This window comes from Hakea prostrata, chromosome 11 (genome assembly GCF_041222555.1).
Source record: "Hakea prostrata isolate BN-2017 chromosome 11, UWA_Hpros_2, whole genome shotgun sequence".
Classification (NCBI taxonomy): domain Eukaryota; kingdom Viridiplantae; phylum Streptophyta; class Magnoliopsida; order Proteales; family Proteaceae; genus Hakea; species Hakea prostrata.
The window spans coordinates 7,714,378-7,737,025 of NC_142610.1; the positions used below are offsets into that span (position 1 = coordinate 7,714,378).

General features: G+C 42.2%; 1 protein-coding gene across 1 annotated transcript in view; it reads right to left on the reverse strand.

The window, feature by feature from the left end:
* LOC148999870 (uncharacterized) overlaps nucleotides 1–22,648 on the reverse strand; it is a 40,900-nt gene that overhangs the window by 12,252 nt on the left and 6,000 nt on the right. Inside the window, exons 3-4 of the mRNA XM_089141097.1 lie at nucleotides 3,575–3,670; nucleotides 3,299–3,427 (exon numbers count right to left, since the gene is read on the reverse strand). Of these exons, the coding sequence (XP_088997223.1) occupies nucleotides 3,299–3,427; nucleotides 3,575–3,670 (225 nt within the window). The remainder of the gene's footprint in view (nucleotides 1–3,298; nucleotides 3,428–3,574; nucleotides 3,671–22,648) is intronic.

Below are 22,648 nucleotides of genomic sequence, written 5' to 3' on the forward strand. Positions count from 1 at the left end.
AGAAGAAGAGAGAAGAACAGAAGACAAGAAATTACGGAAGAGCGGAGACTGTCACACAACCATGCCATGCCATTGTACCTTACTTGTAGCATCGAGCAAGAATCATAAGTCAACTCATCAAGACCTGGCTCGACACAGCAATTACATCTATATTTATAGACACATCGGCTGACAGTTCCAAACTCAAAATTAGAAACAATCTCCAAATCAAACTCCTATGCTAAGAAGGGAAGGCTACCCTAATCCTTAACCTATTAGGTAATCTAAACTAACTATAAAATTGAAATAATAAAGGAAATAAACTTAAAACAAGACTTTAACAATGTAGCCTCAAGTGCATGAGGGCTAGAAATCCAAGATCTTAGATGAATGGCAATAGGAAGAACTCGGGTGTCAAGGATTTTTGGCCAGAACTGGTTCAGGTCTCAATTAGGATCAAAACAGAATTCTCCCCTTTGGATGCTGGACTTAAGGCAAGGTATCAAAGGCCTTGAACAAGGGTTTGAATAGGTCTAGATTTTGGTTTTGGAGGACTCGCGTTAGGGCTGTAACAGGTTCTAGAGTTGGGTTACAGGTTTAGGATTAGGGTTTTGGGGATCTAGGACTAAGGTTTAAAAACTCTAGAGTTAGGGTTCCAAGGATCGAGGGTTAGGCTTTTACAATCAGAGTTTGAGAATCTAGGGCAGCAACGAATTTGGGTTTTGGAGTAGTGAAGAGGGCTGCAGTTGGGATCAAGTGTCAGTGGAAGCTGAGGGATAATGAATCTGCAATGGAATAGAATTCCTGATGGAGGGATTAGGAGACATGGATTCTAGAGTTTATGAAGAAGTGGTTGAATGGGGTGGGGGGTTTCAAAATAGAAATTGAAAGAGTGGAAGAGGGACGGAATAGTGTGCTGACTTGTTACTTACCTGTAACACAAGTCCTATAATGGGGTGAGATGATGATGAAAAGAAGTGGAAGCAGGCTGCAAGCAGTGCTGAAGGAGATCCTTCAATTAGAAACCCTAGGGTGCTTATTGATCACCTGGATATACCTTACACTGATGGAGCAGCTTTAACTCACACTCACACTTAGGCAGGAATAACATTCTTTATTAATTATACTCTAGAATCTGAGCTATCACATGCGCATGCCTTGTATTTATAGCCTTGTACTGACTTTCCTAGCTGGATTCAAATTAACTTAAATAGGACTCGTACTACTGACTACTAACCTATCACACCAAAAAGAGGACTCATACTACTGCGCAGGCCTTGTATTTATAGCCTTGTACTGACTTTCCTAGCTGGATTCAAACTAACTTAAATAGGACTCGTACTACTGACTACTAACCTATCAGACCAAAAAGAGGAAAAAGCCTACCAACCTAATAAGGACCCTTTGTCAGGTCTATTTAATTAAGTACATTATCCCTAATAGACTTGATATAACCTAGGCTGACTCAAACAAACTTTAAAGCACAGAATTAAAATCCTACTGTGGGTTCAATTGCAAGTATGCCATTGCTGTATTGAGTAGGATACCTTGAATTACGAGAATGCCACCGGTGTATCAAGTAGGGCTTTCATGCTGTTGGACATCGAGCCTAGACTTCCTTCCAGCCAAAAGCCTTCCTTTGGGGTAGGTCTTGGGACCTATTTCATCTAACTAAACTAATGAAATCCAATTTTAAATTCAATTTTTCTACTTTCAACCCATATTTTAGACCCACCAAATTGGCCAATTACATGGATCTAAAAAAAGTTGGCCAATTAAAAAACAAACCCATGGAATCAAAGGCCTAATAAATATATGATCCAATCCTAGACGCTTCCACAAGGGAAGGAGCCCACTTTAGTGATGATTCTACATCATTGGGTGTTGAATTGGCTTAGTCACAGAAGGCCTATCTCAATGGAAATAGACAGATGCTTAGGTCAAAACCTATTACTCTCCATGGACCAGGATGCAGAATTTGTCCCTGAAGGGGAAGGCTTACTTGATGATCTTGATTCCTGCAAAGTATGACTTACTTAATAGTTACCCCAAATATCTAATTTCCTGTCAGGGCAGTGAGTCAGATTCCTACCTCCCTAGAATTCCTAATTTGGATGTGGTTGTTCGTATACTCCATTGTCTTAAGAAGGCTTTAAGGAAAGGACTTCTGTATCAAAATCATAGGCATGATAGAGTTGAAGGCTTTTCTGATTCAAACTGGGCAGGCTCGCAGTAGACAGAAGATCAACTATTAGGTATTGTACTTCCATTGGTGGAAAACAAAATGCCTTGGAAAAGCAAGAAGCAAAGTGTAGTTGCTCATTCAAGCACTGAATCAAAGAGCTCATACAGATGCAATAACTTCTGTCTAAACTGTTTTCAAATTTCTGCCTCAATGCAATTATGGTGTAATTATCAAGCAACAATATTTCATGAGAGAACAAAAAATATTAACTGTCACTTTGTCAAATAAAATATGCAAAGTGGATTGATTCTCCCTAGTAATGTCAAAACCAAAGAGCAACTTGCAGATATCTTTACTAAATCTATGGGGAATGCATGGATTGACTACATTTGTAACAAACTGGGCATGATAAATACTCTCTAACTTGAGGAGGAATGTCAGAAATAAATCTCGAGACCCAGAGGATCTTGGAATAAGCGCTAGTGTTAATCCCAAGATTCCCTTCTTGGGTCCTGATCTTTTTGGTTTCGTCTATTTTCCTCCCATCCCCTGTACAAGTAACCTGCTTAATTACTCTTATTGGAATAAGGCATGGAACAAGGCATCCTGTAATCTGGCTTTCTACATTTACTAGATCTTCTTCTCCATTCTTCTTCTCAGCAAAACACCATTATGTGTAAAAGTGTAAGAAGGAAAAATAAAAGTGGTCTTCTATCTCAAACAGTCCAAGTTGAAATGAACCAATTACCAATCAGTGACCAATTCAGCTGTTACTTAAGTGTTATTCACTTATTCCTCACTCTATCATGAAAAATACTGGCTAGTCTCTGCCACTCTAGTCAGATGCTTTTTTCTAATCAAACTGGTAGAAATGACATAAATTCATAAAACCAAGGTTCATGTTGCCGAGTTTTTTAGTGCAACAAGAAAATTAAAGAAAAAAAGCTGTTGGTTAGCATTTTTTTAGGGAGGATCTGATGCCGAAGGCTTCCACTCATGCAGTTACAGGGGACAATTTTATATGCAGCACTACCCCAGCAATTTATGCTGAGAAGCTGTTTCGATGCCTTGACCACAGACTACAACTGTGGTCCACCAACCATTGGTTTAGCATATATATTTATAATATTTGACCTTGGTAACGAAGGCTAGAAATGCTTCTATTATCTGGTTGCATCTGCACCCTTCTCCTCTTGTCAGGTGGGGCAGAAATCCTCCTACCATCTTGAGCAACAATACCCTTATCAGTGGTATGTGGCTGTCCTGTAAACAGAAGAGTTTAAAACAGTGTTACAGCAATGACTAAGTTTCTTGATCAATGTGAGAAAGCTTAGAAAGAAAAGCTTTAAAGCCACTTAAGAGGAAAAAGCCTTGGTTGATTCAAAAAGGTTAGTAAGAAGGCTACTGTACCTATAGTGGTTGGTTGATTTCCCCTTGTCTCAGCTGGATTATGAACAGCATTAGCAGCTTGAATACTGCTAACCTTATTAGTAATCATTTGCTGCCCTGTAAATGTATTAAGTTTGAAACTGCATTACTGATCTTAAATAAAGTTTGGGTGGCATGCTCGATTCATCATAGTTGAATAACTGTATAGAAATCAATTCTTCACAGCTATTATTTAAAAGCTATGATCTTATCACAAATCCATTACACATATTGTAGTCAAGCAGAACATGAACTTTAGAGCCAAAGTAGAAACTTACCATATGGTAAATAAATCCACACTCAGACAAATAGAAGCAACACATGCAAAGACCGGCTTCTTCTTCTTTTTTTTTTTTTTTTTTTTTTTTTTTTTGGGGGGGGGGGGGTCAAACAACAAAGACTGATTTTAAGGAGGAAAAAATACTTTGTTCCCAGTAGTGAAGCTTCCACAATTGTCATCTGAAAAGCATGAGTGAGTTCTTCACTAGAGGCATATTTCAGAAACTAATGGATGTATTGGGTCCATTAGATGATCTGAGGCTTCTAGATATTTAACCTATCAACCCATCAGTTTAGCTTGCAGATGCACTACAGCATCTTAAAAACAGACTGACCAATCGGTATCCAGACTAAATAGTCTGTATAAATTTCCTAATTACACATGCTCCAACACCACTGAAAAGTCAGTGAGGCCAGACAATTAAGAAATCCAAACAATGTACATCTCCAATGGGGGTGGGGGTGAGGAAGGAGGGGGAGGCCTAATTTGGACCGTCTCCTAGACTAAACTATTATTGCTTGCTTCTGTGTGATACTATTTTTGGTGACATTAATTGATTATGCATTAAATGAAAACAGGCCGTCGACATTGCCTGCACTTATGTACAACAGATGGGTTTATGTGGAAGTAGTAAACACCAATTTAGGGATCACATGGATGATCTACTGCAAGTTTTTTGACAAGATGTAATGATTATTACTGGGGATGATCTGAATGGCCTTACTGGGAGCAATTGTGGAGGATTTGACGGTGTACATAAGAGGCTTCAGTATTGGAGAATCGAATGAGCAGATGTCAATCGTAGACTTTGTGGTAGCTGACAATTTATACATTGTTAAGCACTTCCTTTTATCCTTTGTTAAGCACTTCCTTTGAAAGAAGAGGGGAACACTTAGCTACTTCAAAACTGGGTTTCGTACCAGTTAAATAGATTTCTCCTAACTAGATCGGTAGACAGATATTGAAAGGGAATGTACAGTTATAGTACAGCCTCAATTCAATAAGGGTCAGTTAGCCAAGATATTTTTGAAAGACACTCAAATGGGTCCAAGATAGGGTTTCCTATAACTTCGCTTAGGGCATGGATAATAGGAGGACCGCAAATGTGGTCTCTAAGATAACTATGGACTATGGGATTCGGATGGTGTGACAATGAAGCATGTTATGTCGTGGCCCAAATTCTTGTACCCGATTTTGAAGATGGACCGCACAACATATTTTGGTGGGCAACCCGAAAGACACATTTTTGGAGATCTATGATGGAAGTGGAGGATAGGCCCAAGCCCGGAGCCCATCACTAATCTCAATCTATGGAGTACAGTACCCCGATGGATAACCCGTCTATCCGATTGGAGTCTATATATATGTATCTTATGTTCACCTACAAGACCATTGAGAGATTTGGGATTTTCCGTTAGGGACTTGGGTGAGAGTTCTTGTAATGCCATTTTTGGCTATTGGTTGTGAGATCTCCTTCTGTTCTTCTTCTACGTGGTGAAAAGCTCTTCCTCTTCGCGCATGGACATAGCAAACAGCATTGGTGTGTAAACCACATTAAATCTTTGTGTGTTTTTTTCGTTTCTATTTTGATTTGTTATTTCGTGGTATCTGTTTTAACAAAGCACTAGAGAGATTTTGTGTCAAGTTAGGGATTAAACAAATATTTATAGAAAGAGATGCCACAGAGAAGTGGGTGGCAGTATTGAATCCATGGATATCCTTTTGTCAAATTTGGATGAAACATGGGGGAATGTAGATGATGATGTAGGGAATGATTCCTAAAGTTAGGAAATGTTCTAACTAGTAAGTTGCGCTAGATCTAGATTCTTGTTTTAAGGATTTTACATAGTAAGAAAATTCAAGAACCTTGCAATCCTCTTGCTCCCTCCCCTACAAACCTTACTTCTTCCCCTGAAATCCCCCTACTCTAAACCTTGGAACTCCTTTTCTTCCTCCACCTCCAACCCCTTCTCTAGTGACTGTAACCTCTCCTTCATCCCCACCTCCTCCTCCTAGTCTTCGCCTATTGTTCATTGTCCTGCCTCTGCAACTCAAGCTAACATTCTCTTCTGGCAATTGGCCATTGTTGGCCAATTCTTAGCCCCCCCCCCCTCCCCCACTTGGCATAGTCAAAACCTCCCTCTCCAAACAATGGAAATCGATAGAATCTTTGGATACCTTCATCTTGGACCCCGGTTTTTTTCTGTTCAAGTTTCACTCTGCTGCCGATAAAGCTCATGCCCTTGAAGGCTCTCCTAGTTTTGTAGGAAAAATCACCCATCTTTCTCAAGCCATGGTCGCCCTCTGTGAACCTCCACAAGGTCGACTTCAGCTCCATTCCTCTATGGATCAACCTCCCTGGACTATATTTTTGGAACACCGAATGACCTCTTCGCTCTGACCAGAAGACTCTCAACTTGCAGCATCTCTCTTATGCCTGCATCTATGTCAAAGTAACCACTGCGCACCCCCTCCCCTCTTCTATCTCTTTTTGTAGACGATAATGGCCTCACCTACAACCAAGTCATCGTCTATGACTGGATCCCCTCTAGGTGTGAAAATTGTTGTCATTTTGGCCATGATCTCTCCCCCGCTCCTCTTGCTCTCAAGATGGTCTCAGCTGCTACTACTTCTGCCTCTACAAAAAATATGCCGCCCTTTGAAAATCCCTCACTGTCGCTCGTCATCGAAAAATTAAAGCAAGTTTCAGTTGATGTCTTGTCCCTAAAGTCTCTCCTGTTGTTCTTGTTGTTCCTCTTGCTGTTGACGTTGTCCCCAGCACCAATGCTAATGTTGATGCTTTTTACGATCAAGCTCTAGCTATTATAAGAAGTGAGACCCCTGTTATCGTTGCCGGTGCCGACATCGCCTCTTCTGCAACTGCCACTTCCTCCTCTACCGCAGTCGTCGTCAACCCAACGATCTCCTCAGGCCTCTCTTCTACCGCTAAAGCTTACTAGAGAAAAAGGAGAAAGAAAAAGCTCGTTGGTCCTCTGTCTCTGTCTTAATACCCTGTCTGCTCTAATGACCCCTGCGACGACGCTAGCACCCGATGTCAAGTGAATGTTCATGTCCAGGTTGCCGTCTTGCCTCAAGATCCTGAAGGTCCTGTCACCTCTGTTGTCTCATGCACTATCGTCGTTGCCTCCCGATCACCTCAGGTACGCTCCCCAACCCAAAGCTCTCAAATTTCCCCTGTCGTGAAACAACCCACTGACTCCCCTATTTCTTCGACTTTGATTCTTAGCCCTTTAAACCAAACCCACCCTCCCCAAAGCATTAAACCCCCAATTCCCACTTTGCCCCCACCCCTAGTTAATAATATTACTACTTTGCCCATTTTGCCCCTACCGATTAAGCCACCCCCCCACCCCCTTTAACCCCCCTTAGCCCACATGTTCCCTTGGTCCAATCCCCATCACTACCCACCTTTGTTGGGCCTCCACCTTTTATGGCCCAACCCACACCCCCAACTTCTAAACCCCTAGTAGAGAATGCAACGGCCTCTCTGAACCACTTGGTTTGGACGTCTCAGGTACATCTGGACAAAACCCTTCTCCCACCCCATCCACCCCCTCTCTTGACTCCTCAATTGACCCGAATATTTTTAAAACCCCATCGCCTTTGGGATCCCCAGTGTTCGAGACTCCCCCCCCCCTTTTGACCGCCGGCTGAACTCCTAGTCCCTATTTTGTTGCCCTCCCACCAACTATAATGCCCATGTCTAATGCATTTATTTGGAACATTAAAGGGCTAAACTCCCTCGTAAGCAAGCTGAAATAAAAATTCTTATTCTTGATTCCAAAGCTTCCTTTTGTGCCCTACTTGAGACTCATTTTCACAGTGACAATGCTCATAGGATCGCCCGCTCTATTGCACAGTCATGGTCTTTCCTCTCTAACAATGATCTTGCTCCGAATGGCCACATTTGGATTCTCAGGAATCTGGCCAATCTTCAGGTTCATCTCATGTCTTCCTCTCCAGCTCATACACCTCCGCATTACTCTCACCTCCCCCTCTACCTTTTTCTTCTCTATCATCCATGCTTTCAACATCTCTCTGGACCGATCCCCTCTATGGGATGACCTTCGTTCTATCTCCCCCTCTACCTCGGGTCTCCCCTGGGGTATTGGAGGCGATTTTAACATTGTTCATTACTCCCATTAGCATGTTGGCGTCCACCCCCTAACCCTTCTACTATTGAGGATTTCAACTCTTGTCTAGATGATCTCGATCTCACTGATCTTCGTTGGTCTGGCCACTCCCTAACTTGGCAAAACCAAAGGATTGGTTCTAACTGTATTACCTCCAAGCTTGATCGCTTCCTCATTAATGACTCATAGCTCTCTCTTTGTTTCCCTCCTCCCATGCCTCCTTCTCCCCCTAAGGTCTCTGATCACTCCCCTTACCTCCTCCATTTCCAAAATTCCCCTTCTTTCGGTCCCAAATCTTTCAAATTCTTCGATATGTGGTCATCCAATCCTTCATTTCTTTCCACTATTAAGGATCGTTGGGCCAAGCCGGTGCATTGCCATTCTCTCCACCTCATTGCTTTTGCTCGTAAGCACCGGAACATTAAGGATACCTTCGATCTTGGAATGCCTCTTCCTTTAGGAATATCAACTCCTGAGTTTCATCCTGTCACTCCAACCTCGCTCGAGCGCAAACCCTCCTCCAATCTTACCCCCTCAACTCTTCCCTCGCAGAGGAAGAAAAATCTCTTTCTCTTGTCCTCTCTTCCCTCTCCTCCCAAGAAGAGAACTTCTTCCGGCAAAAATCGCATGTCAAATGGCTTGAGTTGGGAGACTCCAACTCAACCTTCTTTCACCGCTCCCTCAAAGCCCGCAATAATCTTAACTCCATTCCCCTCCTCCTCTCTAGTACAGACGCCTGGATCTTGAATCCCCTAAGTATTAAGGCTGAGGTGACCTCCTTCTCGAACCTCCTCTCACCTGCCTCCCTCCCCCCCCCCAACCTGCCCCTCCCTTCCTCCCTCCTTAATCAACAAAACAATTGATACCCCCCTCCTTGAGTTCCCTCTATTCTATCCCTTTCCCTATCTAGATTCTCTGTGCGATTCTTCCTATAAAGCCAACCGGGCTCCAGGGCCCAATGGTTATAGTATGGACTTCTTTGTCGCGGTCTGGGGTTTCATTGAAGAAGACCTCATTAAAGCCATCCGCAGTTTCTTCTTCAATCCCTCCCAGCTTTCCTTCATCAACCAAACCTTCCTTTGCCTCATCCCCAAAAAACACCGTGCCTCCGTTTCTGATTTCCACCCCATCTCCCTCTGCAATCTCCTTTACAAATTCATTGCCAAGAATATGGGCAATCGCCTCATATCTGTCCTACCCTCCCTGCTTAGTGCTAACCAATACGCATTAATCTCTGGCCGTAGTATTGCAAACAATATTCTTCTTTGTGAAGAGATTGTAAGAGGCTTTGATAGGTCCGCTCACTCCCCAGCAGCCCTACTTAAGGTTGACCTCCACAAAGCTTTTGACTCCATCCGTTGGGACTTCATTAGTGAAGTCCTCTCATCCATGGGCTCCCCCCCCCTTCACTCATTGGATTGAGGTCTGCATTTCCACCCCTCACTTCTCTATCATCACTAATGGTTCCCCGATTGGGTACTTCACTTCCCGTGTCAGCCTTTGTCAAGGCTGTCTCCTCTCCCCTTTCTTATTCTCTCTTGGCCTTAAGGTCCTTTCCCGTATTCTCCAATCTAAAACCGAACAGCTTCTCATCTCCCCTATCTCTAAGTGCAAATCACTTAAGGTCACCCATCTAGCCTTTACAGATGACCTTATGATCTTCTCCAAAGCAGATTTCACCTCCATCTCTTCAATCCTCTCCTCCCTCTCTCTCTCTCTCTCTTCGAATCCCTCTCGAGCCTTCATGTCAATCTTGACAAATCCTCCCTCTTCCTTGTGGGGGTCTCTGAGTCAATTTGCTCCTCTCTTCAATCTCTCACTAGCTTTAATCTTGGATCTTTTCTGGTGGTTTACTTAGGCCTTCCTCTTATCCCTAGTAGACTCACTAACCACCATTGCACTCCCATGCTTGACCATATCAGGAAAAAGCTTCAACTCTAAAGAGGAAAAATTCTCTCCTTTGCTAGTAGAGTGGTGCTCATCCGCTCAGTCCTCCAATCTTCCTACCTCTGCTGATGTGGCATTTTTTCCATTACTAAAGCCATCATTCATGCTATGGAGTCCCTCTTCTATGCCTTTCTCTGAAAAGGCCAAGAATCTTCCCGCTTCCTCCACCCCATCAGTTGGTCGGGTATTTGCCAGCCCAAATCTGTGAACGATCTGGGTATCCGTCAAATCCAGGATGTCAACTAGGCCTCTCTCCTTAAGCTAATCTATAAGATGCCTCAAAGCATGATTCTATTTAGATCAATTGGTCTATTCCTTTCTCCTTAAATCTGACTCCATCTGGACTGTTCCAACTCCCCTCAACCCTTACTGGGTTTGAAGAAAGCACTTCACCTCAGACCTCTTGTTCTCTCCGCCATCTCCATCCAAATTTCTTCCGGTACCTCCACTTCCTTCTGGCATGACCCTTGGCATCCAATGGGTATTCTTTTCAACCTCATGGGTCCTCGCACAATTTATGAGTCCCGTATCCCTAAGTCAATCCCCCTCTCTGTGTTCATCGTCGATGGTTCTTAGTCCCCTGTCCCCCACCCTTGTCTCACTTAGGTTTGGTCTTCCCTCCCCCGCTCTCAAACACCCCCCACAACCTTACTGTTTGGTCCCCCTCCCCATCTAAAACATTCACCATTTCCTCAGCCTGGAACCTCCTCCGCCCCCCCCCCTTCCCTTGCCCCCTGGACTCCCCTGGTTTGGTTTAAGGGTCACATCCCTCGCCATTCTCTTACCCTCTGAAGAGCCTCAACCTTAGCCTCCCTACCTAAGGCTTTCTTTCTAGACGTTGTATCCCAGTTAATCCTAACTATATGTCTGTATCCTTTGTTGGAGTGGTTCAGAGGACCTCGAGCAACTATTCTTCACCTCCCCCTTTTCCCTCCTCCTTTGGGGAAAAGCCTTAGCCTCCATTTGGCCCCGTTCGAGACGCTCTTTCAGTTTCACTCAAGATTGGCATTGGATTTTAAGACTCTATTCTAGGTCGTCCATTTGTGATCGGGTTGGCAAGATGGTCTTCGATGCATCCATCATTCCATCCACCACCTGTGGTGGGAGCGCAACCTCAGGAGTTGGACTTCCAAATCTCACTCCATTGACTTGATTTGGAAAGCCACTTATTTTGATGTTTCTTCTAGGCTACAGTCTATCCCCCATCCCCTCAAGGAACAGGCTCATTGTTGTTACCTAGGGTCTTGATTCTTCTTTTCAGCCTCTCTTGAAGGCTGGCTTCCCCCCCCCCCTGTTTCTCCTTGTTGGTTAATATAATTTTTTATTCATTCAAAAAAAAGAAGAACCTTGCTGGCTTTTAGGGTTAGGGATGTCAGAATGGGCTAAAACATAGGTAATGTAAGTAATGGAATAGGGCATGATCTGACGAGTTGAGTTGGATTTGGATGGCAAGTATGGAAGATATGGACTTTCTTCTTTTAGTGGTTCCAGGGAGTCCAACAATTTCCTGAAAAAAAACAGAGAGGGAAAAAAAGAAGTAAGAGAAAAGGGTGGATGGGGGCGTAGGCTGCTAGATTCCTTGATGGAGGGAGCCTTGGGAAGCTTTGGACGAGTGGAATGTCTTCTTGAAGGCTGTCACTTCAGCCACAGCAAGGATCTGGTTTGATCTCACCAAAGAACTCAGCTAATTCAATCCTTGGAAGTTCCTTTACCAACATATACTCCAGAAATGCACTAGCACAATCACACAAAAATCAAGTAATCAGTCTGTCTCTATTCTTCCCGCAAGGGGGTATAGATAGGCTTCTAACAGCCGTACAACTCATCATGGAAAAAGGAATTAAACTCCTAAAAGAAATAGATCTTAAAGCCTAATAGACCTAGGACTCCTACTACACTTATGACTTGGACGCTTAAAACTGAGAAAAAACATAAGAAAGGACAATTCTGCCATTATAACTTGCCTTGGGCAGAATTTACATAATTAGACCAATTAAAACTGCTTTTGTACCATAGCCTAGATACTCAAACTTTTTAGAACCACGACCACATAAACCTGTGGGGCAAATGCACAATGCTCATATCTATCAATTGTAGGTTGATTTAAGAGGGAAAAAGTCAAACTCAGTGCTGGAACTGCATGAATACTGAAGCTACAAGAGGTGGTAGAAGTAAAAAGGATCTAATTTCAAGAGGATTTCTCTTAATACAAAATGCTTTTAAAAGGTGAGAAAGTTGCCTAGGATGAAGGATATCACACCCAATATCTCAAAGTGGATGTGATGCAAACCAAAGAAGGTAACTGGATAAGCAAGCCAAGGTCAATTATGGAGAAGAAGATTACCAGGATTTAAACTAAAATAAAAGCAATAGCAATTAAAATGGATGCTAGAATCCAGCCATAAGAATCCAGTGAAGCCAATCCAAAGGAGTCTCTCAGGACTCGTATCTCACAAGGTTTCTCAAAAAAAATATATTCACAAAAGCCTGGCTGCTAGTATAGCATCCCATAATTCTATTATATATCTTAAAAAGAGGATAATAGCCTCTTGGATTACACTGAATAGAGTCAAGAGACAGTCACCAACTAGATAGAATTCCAAATCCCGAAATACCTTACATTATCTAAGAAGATTTAAAATAGCATAACAGAAAAAAATTCATAAACACAATAGACTGAAGCCCACCCACAATACACAGAAAACAGTTTCTAGGCATTGAAAATCAGAATCAAGATAATCAAAAATGACAATAGGAAGGCACATAATGCTGCCTAGGAATATGAAACTTGAAAGAAACATAGGTAATGATATAGGTAATGATATAGGCATATGAACCTCAAAGTTTGGTTGGAGTGGATGGCTAAATTGGAAGCTATGGAGTTTCTTCTTTTTAGGCTTCTAGGGAGCACAAAATTTTATAAAACTATATTTTGAAATTGGTATAAAGGGATTGAACTAGGATCTAAGGTCACATTATGTGCCTAAAGTTGGGAAAGATCTAATGGTTACATTATGTTGATCAGACCTAGAAATCTGGGGGTGGCTTGGGAAGTCCAATAATTCAAGAAAATAAAAAGCGAAAGGTGATAAGAAGCAGAGATAGGGATCAGTTCTCGTCACTTGAATAGTGTAGGAGAAGGCAAACTTGTTTAGACTGATCCCACCATTAGCAATAGCAGTTAGGCTTTCAATCCTAAGCACATTTGTAGCTTTTTCTTGGACTTGAACCACTAGCACAGCAAGAGAAGATCTTGTTCTCCACCAATGAAGACCTTTATGCAAGAACACAATCAGGTCGGAGCTTGCAATGGCCAAAAATAAATCAAATCAGCTGTATTATATTCTTCCCTGATGTAGCCTCAAATGAATGGAAGTCATATTCAAGAGAACAAACTCAAAAGGGACCAAGAAAGGATATCTTGAAATTTTGGTTATAGATGATGTGGGATTTTCTGCAATATGGGCTATAATGGGACGAAATCAATTGTAAAGGATGCAATCAAGGGTGGTAGGTTTGGTTCCAAGGAAAAGAATTAGGTTTGAAAGGTAGCAACAATACTTAGCTCATAAGAGATACAGAATAAATACCTTAAGATAGGGAAATTTGGTCAAAATCGGCTAAAACTCGGAAGGAACATAGGTAGTAATATAGCAATCAGGGATGTTATAAGTATGGTTGGTTTAGGATAAATAAATTGGAAGATATGGAGTTTCTTGTTTTTGGGGTTCTAGGAAGTAGTGGAATATGAAAATTCATGAAAATATTTAAATCTTGAAATTGGCTAGTCAAGCTATGATCTAAGGCCAATAGAGTTGGAGGATGTTGTGCTTAAAGTTCGGAAGAGATCTAACGGTTAAACTAGTGTAGACGACCTTGAATTTCGAGTGTACCGGGAAGTCTGAAATCCAAGAAAATAAAAAAATATATGCATTCGCTTTGAGATCTCATCCACAGGTCAATTTCTCTGGTACTCTTCATGGCAAAGACTATCGACCGGAAAGGAGTCGAACCTTTCTTTCCAAATCCCTTCGAACGTAAAAGCACCAGGTCCAAGATAGAAGAAAAGACATCCAATAAGGAAGTCGATAGGAACTAGTCAGCTCTGTGAATCACGATATGTGATAGGAAAAGGGAATGAAGCCTAGGCTTCAAGATTACCTAGATGGAGGAGCCACATCGGAGCCGTGAAGTGAATGGAATGTCTTCTTGAAGGCTAGTCATGTCGAATAACCCGAACTCCCTATTCTTCCCTTTAAGGAGCTATAAATCTATAAAAGCCTTTTAATCATCCTTACAAATTCTAATAGAAGTAGGAAATAAACTCCTAAAACAACAGGACCTACTCTACTGAAATAAAACATGAGAAAAGACTATTTGCCCTCCTAACTTAGGTCAGGCAGAATTTTCATACAATAAACAACAACATGCCCTATCCCTACTAAATGGAGTAAGCTACAAGGATCCTCGACTATTTTTTGCCAAATTGGATACAAGACCTAAGCAATTGCATATCTTTTCTCACCACGTCTTCTAAGGACATCTTACAGTTGCCATTGACACTTTTAGTTCCTTCAATGTGGATTAAACCACTCCTCTATACAGGTGTACCTAAGGGCCTCCGTTGAACATGGTCATGCCACCTCAAACGACTTTCTAGTAGCTTATCATTTATCCTCTAATGATCATTACTCACTTTATCCTACCTAGTTTGCCACTTATCCATCTCATCATCCTCAATTATACTACATGGAATCTACCTATACGATGCTTTGTAAGAGCCCAAGACTCTACACCATACATCTTAGTTGGTCGTACAAAGGTCCTATAAAATTTTCCTTTGAGTTTCAAATGATTACATCAATCACACAAAACCTCAAATGCACCAATCCACTTCATCCATTGTATTTCAATTCTCAAGGACTATCGTTGTCTGTATGAACTTCTTTATTTATATACCTAAAACAAACGCTTGGCAGAATCTCCTCAAATATCAACACTTCATTTTATGTCCAAGCATGACCAAAGTCAAATACTAGGTATTCTTGTAAAATAAAATCTACCCATGAACACATAGATCGATAAAAAAACACCATAAATAGTGACAAAAAATATAGGGAATGTACCTTCTTTGGGATCCATTGGAGATGATCAAGAATGGAACGGAATCTTCTCTTTAGTCTCCTAAGGGCAACGATCTCTATTGACACTAGGATATCCCCTAAGCTCCCCTTTAGCACTAGCTCAATGGAACGACCACTCTCACTAAACTCTTTCCTTATGTGTAGAGGATAATATGCGATTCATTAGGATTAGAGGAGGGATCCAGTATCTCCTTATATAGATAACTCATTAGATCTCCCATTAATTAGCCCACACTAGTCAGCCCATATTAGAATTATAATAGCTATAGATCGCCCATATCAAACTAATTAGGAAACCTAATAAGATACAATCAAATGTACTCTACATTATGTCGAATATTCCTAACTATTCTAACATTCTCCCACTTGGGTAGTATTGATTTTAACCAAAGTGGAATAAAACAAAACTCTCTTTGTTTTAAGAATACAATTAAAAACACATTGAAGATGTTTCAAACTTTATCTACACAACTTTATATTGGTCAAGAAATAATATTAAAATTCAATCCCTTCACATAGAGTTTTAAATACTGAATTGTTGCAATAACTATGTCTTTTAAGCGACATAGGACCATCTATGATCACAGATGCTCTTAACTTTATTAAAATAGATATAATATGGTATTGTGACAACTAAATGACACCTTGTAGAAAATCCTCATGTGTCATTCTTTATGTTAGTCCAAATCACTCACTTAAAATAACTCTGAGCCACCACAGAGTAAATTTCATGGTTCCAACATACATGTATGTCATTCTTTAATAACTTGAGTTTAACTTTATGATATATCTTAAGGTTGATATATAAATGCCCCAACCTTTGATTAGTTTTAAAACTCACCTTAAGACTCAAAATATGCAACTCACCAGATCTCACATTAAAATCCAATGGTCCCTATTAGCCCAAAATAGCCGGCCCATATGAGAATTATAGTAGCTTTAGATCTCCCATATCAGACCAATTAAGAAGCCCGATATAGTCCACTTTATGTGGAATATTCCTAAATTTCTAATAATTCTGTCTTCGTTCTACTTAATTTAAAACCTTTTAATTCTAAAATTGATACCCACTTGTGTCTCATGACTCTCATCTACTAAAGCAATATCATCAACAAAAATCAAACACCAATAATCCTCATCTTGAATGCCCCTACTTAAATCATCCAAAATAAGTGCAATTTAAAAAGGGTTCAAGGCTAATACTTAAAGTAACCCATTTGTAATCAAGGAATTCACCCCCCCCCCCACCGTTCTTGCACTTGTCACAAAAAAAAATGCTAGAGTCCCTAGAGAGTTAATTTGGAAAATATTAGGCTTAAATAGGACTTATAAACTAACTCAATAACAACCACAAAAAATAAAGAAGTCATCCTGAAAGAAAAGACCTAATTATCCATAAAGAGTCCTACTTTAAAGAAAGACTCCCTATGACACTAGAACTCAACTACTAACTCAAACTAAGACTTCAAGATAGAATTGAATTCAGAAAAATAAAACAAAAATTTTGAAATTAAAATAACCAACAATTTATGGCTCAAAAATGACCAAATTGCCCCTATATGGGTTTGGCCAGCCCTTGGCTTCGGGGCCCAAACAAGGGTTTCGACCAGGGTGTGGGCCTTCTTCATATCACAAGGCCTAAGCTATGCATATCCTTTCTCATCAATTCTCTTAAGGTTATCTTATGTCTGCCCCTATCTCTTCTAAGTCCTTCAATTTGGATTACATCGCTTCTTTGTATAGAGGCATTTAAAAGCCTCCCTTGAACGTGGTTGTACCACCTTAATTGACTTTCTTGTACCTTACCATATACTGGGGCCTACTCCCAGACCAACTGTAGTTTTTACTAATTAAATAAACTTAAATTCATGTACCACCCTCGTACATCCACACATATTTTAGGCCCATAATGGAATAGAGGATCCAATGATGGGCTTATTCCACTAACTACAAGCTCAAATTGGCTGTGAACCTGCATCAAGTCTCCCCATCTGGAACAAAAATCATCCTCAACTTTAATAGTGATGGGGGAGTGATGTGTGTGGTAGACTTCACCATCCCCAAACAGAAATTTTTATTTCTTGCAGGGATTGAGAGTTCAACCAAAGGCCAAATGTTGTAGTTGTAGGGTCTTAGTAAATCCAAAGCCAACAAAGGAATTTAATTATCAACGATGTGGCTGTTTTAGGGTTTTGAAGGCTCAGATGGTGAAGTGGCTTTATGGTAATAATGTGCAGGCCCTAGGAATTGACTGATGGAAGTTTGGGTTGATTTGGAGTAATCATAAAATTTAGAAGGTATTTGAGTCCAAGTATGACTCTAGATCAACAAGGTTTATGTGAGATAATGAGCTGCAACTTGGAGGGAATGGAGGGGAGGGTATATATTACTGGGATAATCCTCCAAGCTATGGACAAATCTGATGGCTAGATGGGTGCAAAACTAACTTTCAACTCTTTATATCTGAGGGAATTTGAAAATTTAAAGGAGAGATGTAGGGTTTTAATAATCTGATGTGGCAGGAAATTGGAGGAGATGTTGTAGTAATGGATGGGTGATATGATTAAAAGATGTGAGTGACCTAACAATTCGATGGCTGCCATGGCCTCTGATGTCACCCCTCTGCCTGCATCCCTCAGCTCTCCTCCCTCCTCCGCCAACCCCTGTGACTCCTCCCCTGCCCTCCCCCAAAAGCCTGGAACTCCCTATTCTCCTCAGCTCCTAACCTTACCGCTTCCGACCATAACCTGTCTTTCATCCCTCCTCTCTTCTGAACCCACGCCCCTTGTTCGATGCTCCTCTTCCACTACTGAACCTGACACACACCATTGGAACCTTGTTGTCCTAGGCCAATTCCTTGGCCCCTGCCCCCCCCCCAGCATTGTCAAAGGTTCCCTCTCAAAGCAATGGCATGCTCAAGGTTTGATGGATACTTACGTGATTGACTCTGGGATCCTGTTGTTCAAGTTTGCCTCTCCTGCCTGCAAATCCAAAGCTCTGGCAAGTTCTCCGTGGTTCGTTGGAAAATCCCCTATATCATCAAATCTTGGGAGCCTTCAATGCCCCTCCACAGGGTCGACTTCAGCTCTCTTCCCCAGCAGATTAACCTCCCTGGCCTCTCCTTAGAATTTTGGAATCACAATTGTCTCAGTCGTATTAGTTTTGTCGTTGGTCGCCCTCTTCATCTGACTTAAAGACCTTAAACTTGGAACCCTCTCCTATGCTTGAATCTGCATGGATGTGCCCGCTACTAAGCTTCTTCTTCCTTGTATCGCCATTGAAGATGACAATGGACTCCATTATAATCAAGTTATTACGTATGATTGGATCCAGGCTAGATGCGAAGTATGCTCTTCTTTTGGTCACGAGTCTCTTACCTGCAATTCAACCACGTCTTCAACTTCTACTACTGGTATTTTGCTAACGCCGACTGAAGCTCATCCCCCTGTTACTCGTATTGAATGTTGTCGAAAACCCTCAATAGTTTTATTCCGGCTCTAATGCTGGATAGGTTGGATCAAATCTCTGTCGATGTTTCCATTGTCGCCGCTGCTACTCCGACAGATCCTCCCCTCAGTAAAACCTACCGAAGAAATCAAAGAAAGAAGAAGAATCGTACTCCTGACAATCCTACACCTCTATCTTTGCAAACCTCGTCGGCCCCAGAAAATCCATTGATTGATGTTGCTTCTTCAGATCCTCCTCAGGTCATCACTCCTACTATAGGTCTTGATGGTGCTTTCACTACCTATTGGTCACTGCAAATCTCAAATCCCCAGATCCTTGCCCCTCGAGCAAACCAAGTAACCTCCCTTTCTCTTGTTAGTCTACTTGTTACCTTGACCAATGGCCTTCTACAATCTTCCCCTAAAAGCCACCCTCTGTCGCCTCTATCGCCTCGACCAACATCGCCCTCGAACCTATTGCTCCTTCCCCCTCATGTTTGCAACCTCACAATCGGAACCATTTTAAAACCCCTAGGCGGTATGGTGGGGCCCAGCTTTACAGCTCCTCCTTTTAATCGACTCATGACTTCTAGTTTTGGGCCCAGCTTCAAACTGCCCTTGCCCTTAATGAGCCTAAACATCCTCTTTATTTTGGCCCGAACCAAACCGCTTTTTTTAGACCTCCTGGCTGTTTTCCTTTAACCCAATTAAGGCCTCTGGACCATACTACTGCCAACCTTTGTGAACCCTCTTCCGATGATCCACTGGATCACTTGATTAAACCGGTCACCCCTAGCTCGCGATTCACTATTGATCCCAACATTTTTGAATCCCCTTCCCCTCTGGGCTCCCCCTTATGTGAGACCTCCCCCCCCCCTCCAAGCCAAGACCATATGGTAAATCTAGCCCCATTTTTTGTTGCCCCCATCCCTAGTAGCTATATTGATGCCCCTACCCCAGTAGTAGTAATGTCTGATATCCTCATTTGGAATGTTAGGGTTCTCAACTCCCCTGCTAAGCAAGCCGATGTTAAGAACACCCTTTGTGAATCGAAAGCCTCCTTTTGTGCCCTCCTTGAGACCCATGTCAATAGTGACAATGCACATTCGATTTCCCTCTCTATCGCTCCCTCTTAGTCCTTTCTCTTTAATTCCAATCTTTCTCCTAATGGCCGCATCTAGATTCTTTGGGACCCAGCAAACTTCCAATCCTCCCTTTTATCTTCTTCTCCCCAATACATGCACCTCCACTTAACCCCCTCCTCTCCGCCCCCGCCCCCTTCCTCACCATCATCTATGGCTACAACTGGGCCACGGATTATTCCCCCCTATGGGATGATCTCCGCTCTATCTCCACCTCCACTATTGGTCATCCTTGGGGTATTGGCGGTGATTTCAATACTGTTATTTCTCGCATGAGAGAGTTGGAGGTTGTCTGCTGGACCCGATGGCGGCAAACGCTTTTTAACTCTTATATTAATGATGTGGGTCTCTTTGATATTCCTTGGTTTGGCCATCACCTCTCTTAGCAAAACAGTAGGATCGAAGCTACTCACATTGCTTCGAAGCTTGATCGTTTTCAAGCCAATGACACTTGGCTCTCTGTTTTTCCCGCTTCTCATGCCTTCTTGGATCACTCCCCTTGTCTTCTCCACATTCTTGACCTCCCTTCTTCCGACACTAAGCCCTTCAAAGTTTTTTGACATGTGGACCGCCAACCCCTTCTTCCTCCCTACTATTCGAGCAGCCTAGGATTAACCGGTCCACTGTTTCTCCTTCCCTCTTGTTGTTTTTGCTCGCAAGCTCCAGAAACACTAAGGAAGCCCTCCGAGCCTGGAACCTCTCCTCTTTTGGAAACATCTCTTCCCATGTCTCCTTATGTCATTTAGAGCTCTTTAGGGTGCAAATCCTCCTCCAGGATGATCCATTCAACCCCACCCTGGCAGAGGATGAGAAGTCCCTTTCCTCAAATCTCTCTTCCCTCATCTCCCACAAGGAGAGTTTCCCTTGCCAAAAATCTAGGACTAAGCATGGTAGAAGATCTCGCTCGCTCTCGAGCGAGGTCTCGACCATCTCGGCGAGATCTCAGTCGAGATATGTCATTTTTTGGATGTCAACTCGGTAGCCCATCTCAGTGGGTTTTAGGGTCCTAATTGGGCAAAAACTTGGTATTTAGCCTATTTAAGGCCTTTTGAACACACTAATGGCCTTGGATTTGTAAGAAAACAGCCCTAAATATGACTTCTAAGTCTACCCATACTGTGAAACCAAAATGTTGTAGGATTAGAGAATGCAAGGTTATATAACATGTATTATAAAACCATTTAGGCATATAAATAAAAAAGCAAGTGTATCAAATACATCAAATAACTTAAATGTCATCAAGATTCCATCCATATGAATATTACAATCTTGACTTTTGAAAATAGAATGATAAAATTATACAACCGTTACAAGTTCTATATAAGTCATTAACGCATAAGTTCATAAGACAAGTAGAGAATGATTGAGCTTCCTTTGATGTTGTTGATGTGCTAAAAGTAGTTGCAAGTGAAAATTTGGCTGAAATCCGCAAAAAATTGGCAAAAATTGAGAATTCCAATGAGATATGGCGAGATCTAAGGCGAGATATGGCGAGATCTTGAGTAAATATCCCATTTTGCAGATCTCGATCTCGTCTCGGTTTATGAAAAAACTGAGATATCTCGCGAGATCTTGCGAGATCTCCCACCATGGGACTAAGTGCCCAAATCTTGGAGATGCCAACACTGCCTATTTTCATCGCTCCGTAAAAGATTGCCACAATTAACTCCATCCCTCGTATACTCACTAGGAATGGCTCTTGGGTCTCTATTCCCCTAGCATTAAGGCTGAAGTTGTCTCTTTCTTCTCTGGTCTCCTCTCTCCTCCTTCTCCCCCCCCCCCCCCCGCGAGCCTCAATAAATTTGTTAACACCTCCTCCTTAGATTCTCTTTGTTCCATACCTTCTTCCGAAGAGATCCTTTCCGCCATATGTTCCCACGAAGCCAATCGTGCCCATGGTCTCGATGGCTTCCACACGGGCTTCTTCCTTGTAACTCAGGATTTCATCGAAGAAGATCTTGTCTGCACTATCCATAGTTTCTTCCTTAATCCCTCTTAACTCTCTTTCATCAACCAAACTTTCCTTTGCCTTATTTCCAAAAGCCCAGGGCCTCTTTTCTCTCCGATTTTCGCCCCATCTCCCTCTATAACCTAATTTACAAATTCATCTCCAAGGTCCTTGGTAATCCTCTTAAGTTGGTTATGCCTTCTCTTGTAAGTGCTAACCAATCTGCCTTTATCTCTGATCGCAGTATCTCGGATAACATCCTCCTTTGTGCTGAGATTGTTAGAGGTTTCGACGGAGCAACCCTTCCCCGGCCGCCCTCTTAAAGGTGGATCTCCATAAAGCTTTTGATTTTATCCTTTGGGACTTCATTAGTGAGGTTCTTTCTGCCATGGGCTTCCCTCCATCCTTTGTCCATTGAATTGAGATTTGCATCTCCACCCCTTATTTCTCTATCATCATTAATGGCTCCCCTGCTAGCTACTTTCCTTCTAAGGTTGGTATCCGCCAAGGTTGCCCTCTCTCCCCTTATCTCTTCTCCTTGGCCCTAGAAGTCCTCTCTTGTATTCTGCAATCCAAAACTAACCAGCTCCTTATCTCCCCTATTCCCAAGTGAAAATCCCTCAAGCTCACCCATGTATCATTTGCGGATGATCTCATGATTTTCTCCAAAGCCAACCACTCTTCTGTCTCCATCCTCTCCTCTCTCTCCACTTTTGAGTCTTTTTCCGGTCTTCGGTCAATCTTGATAAATCTACCATCTTCCTTTTCGGCGTCCCAGATCCTGTTTGCACCTCTCTCCTGCAGCTCACTGGGTTTAAGCTAGGTTCCTTCCCTGTGACCTATCTCGTCCTCCCTCTTATTTCTGGCCGTCTCACCTGCCACCATTGCTCTACGATGCTTGATCACATTCAGAACTTGGAAGAAGCTCCAACTTTGGAAAGGGAAGCTTCTCTCCTTTGTTGTAAAGTGGTGCCCATCCATTCTATCCTCCAATC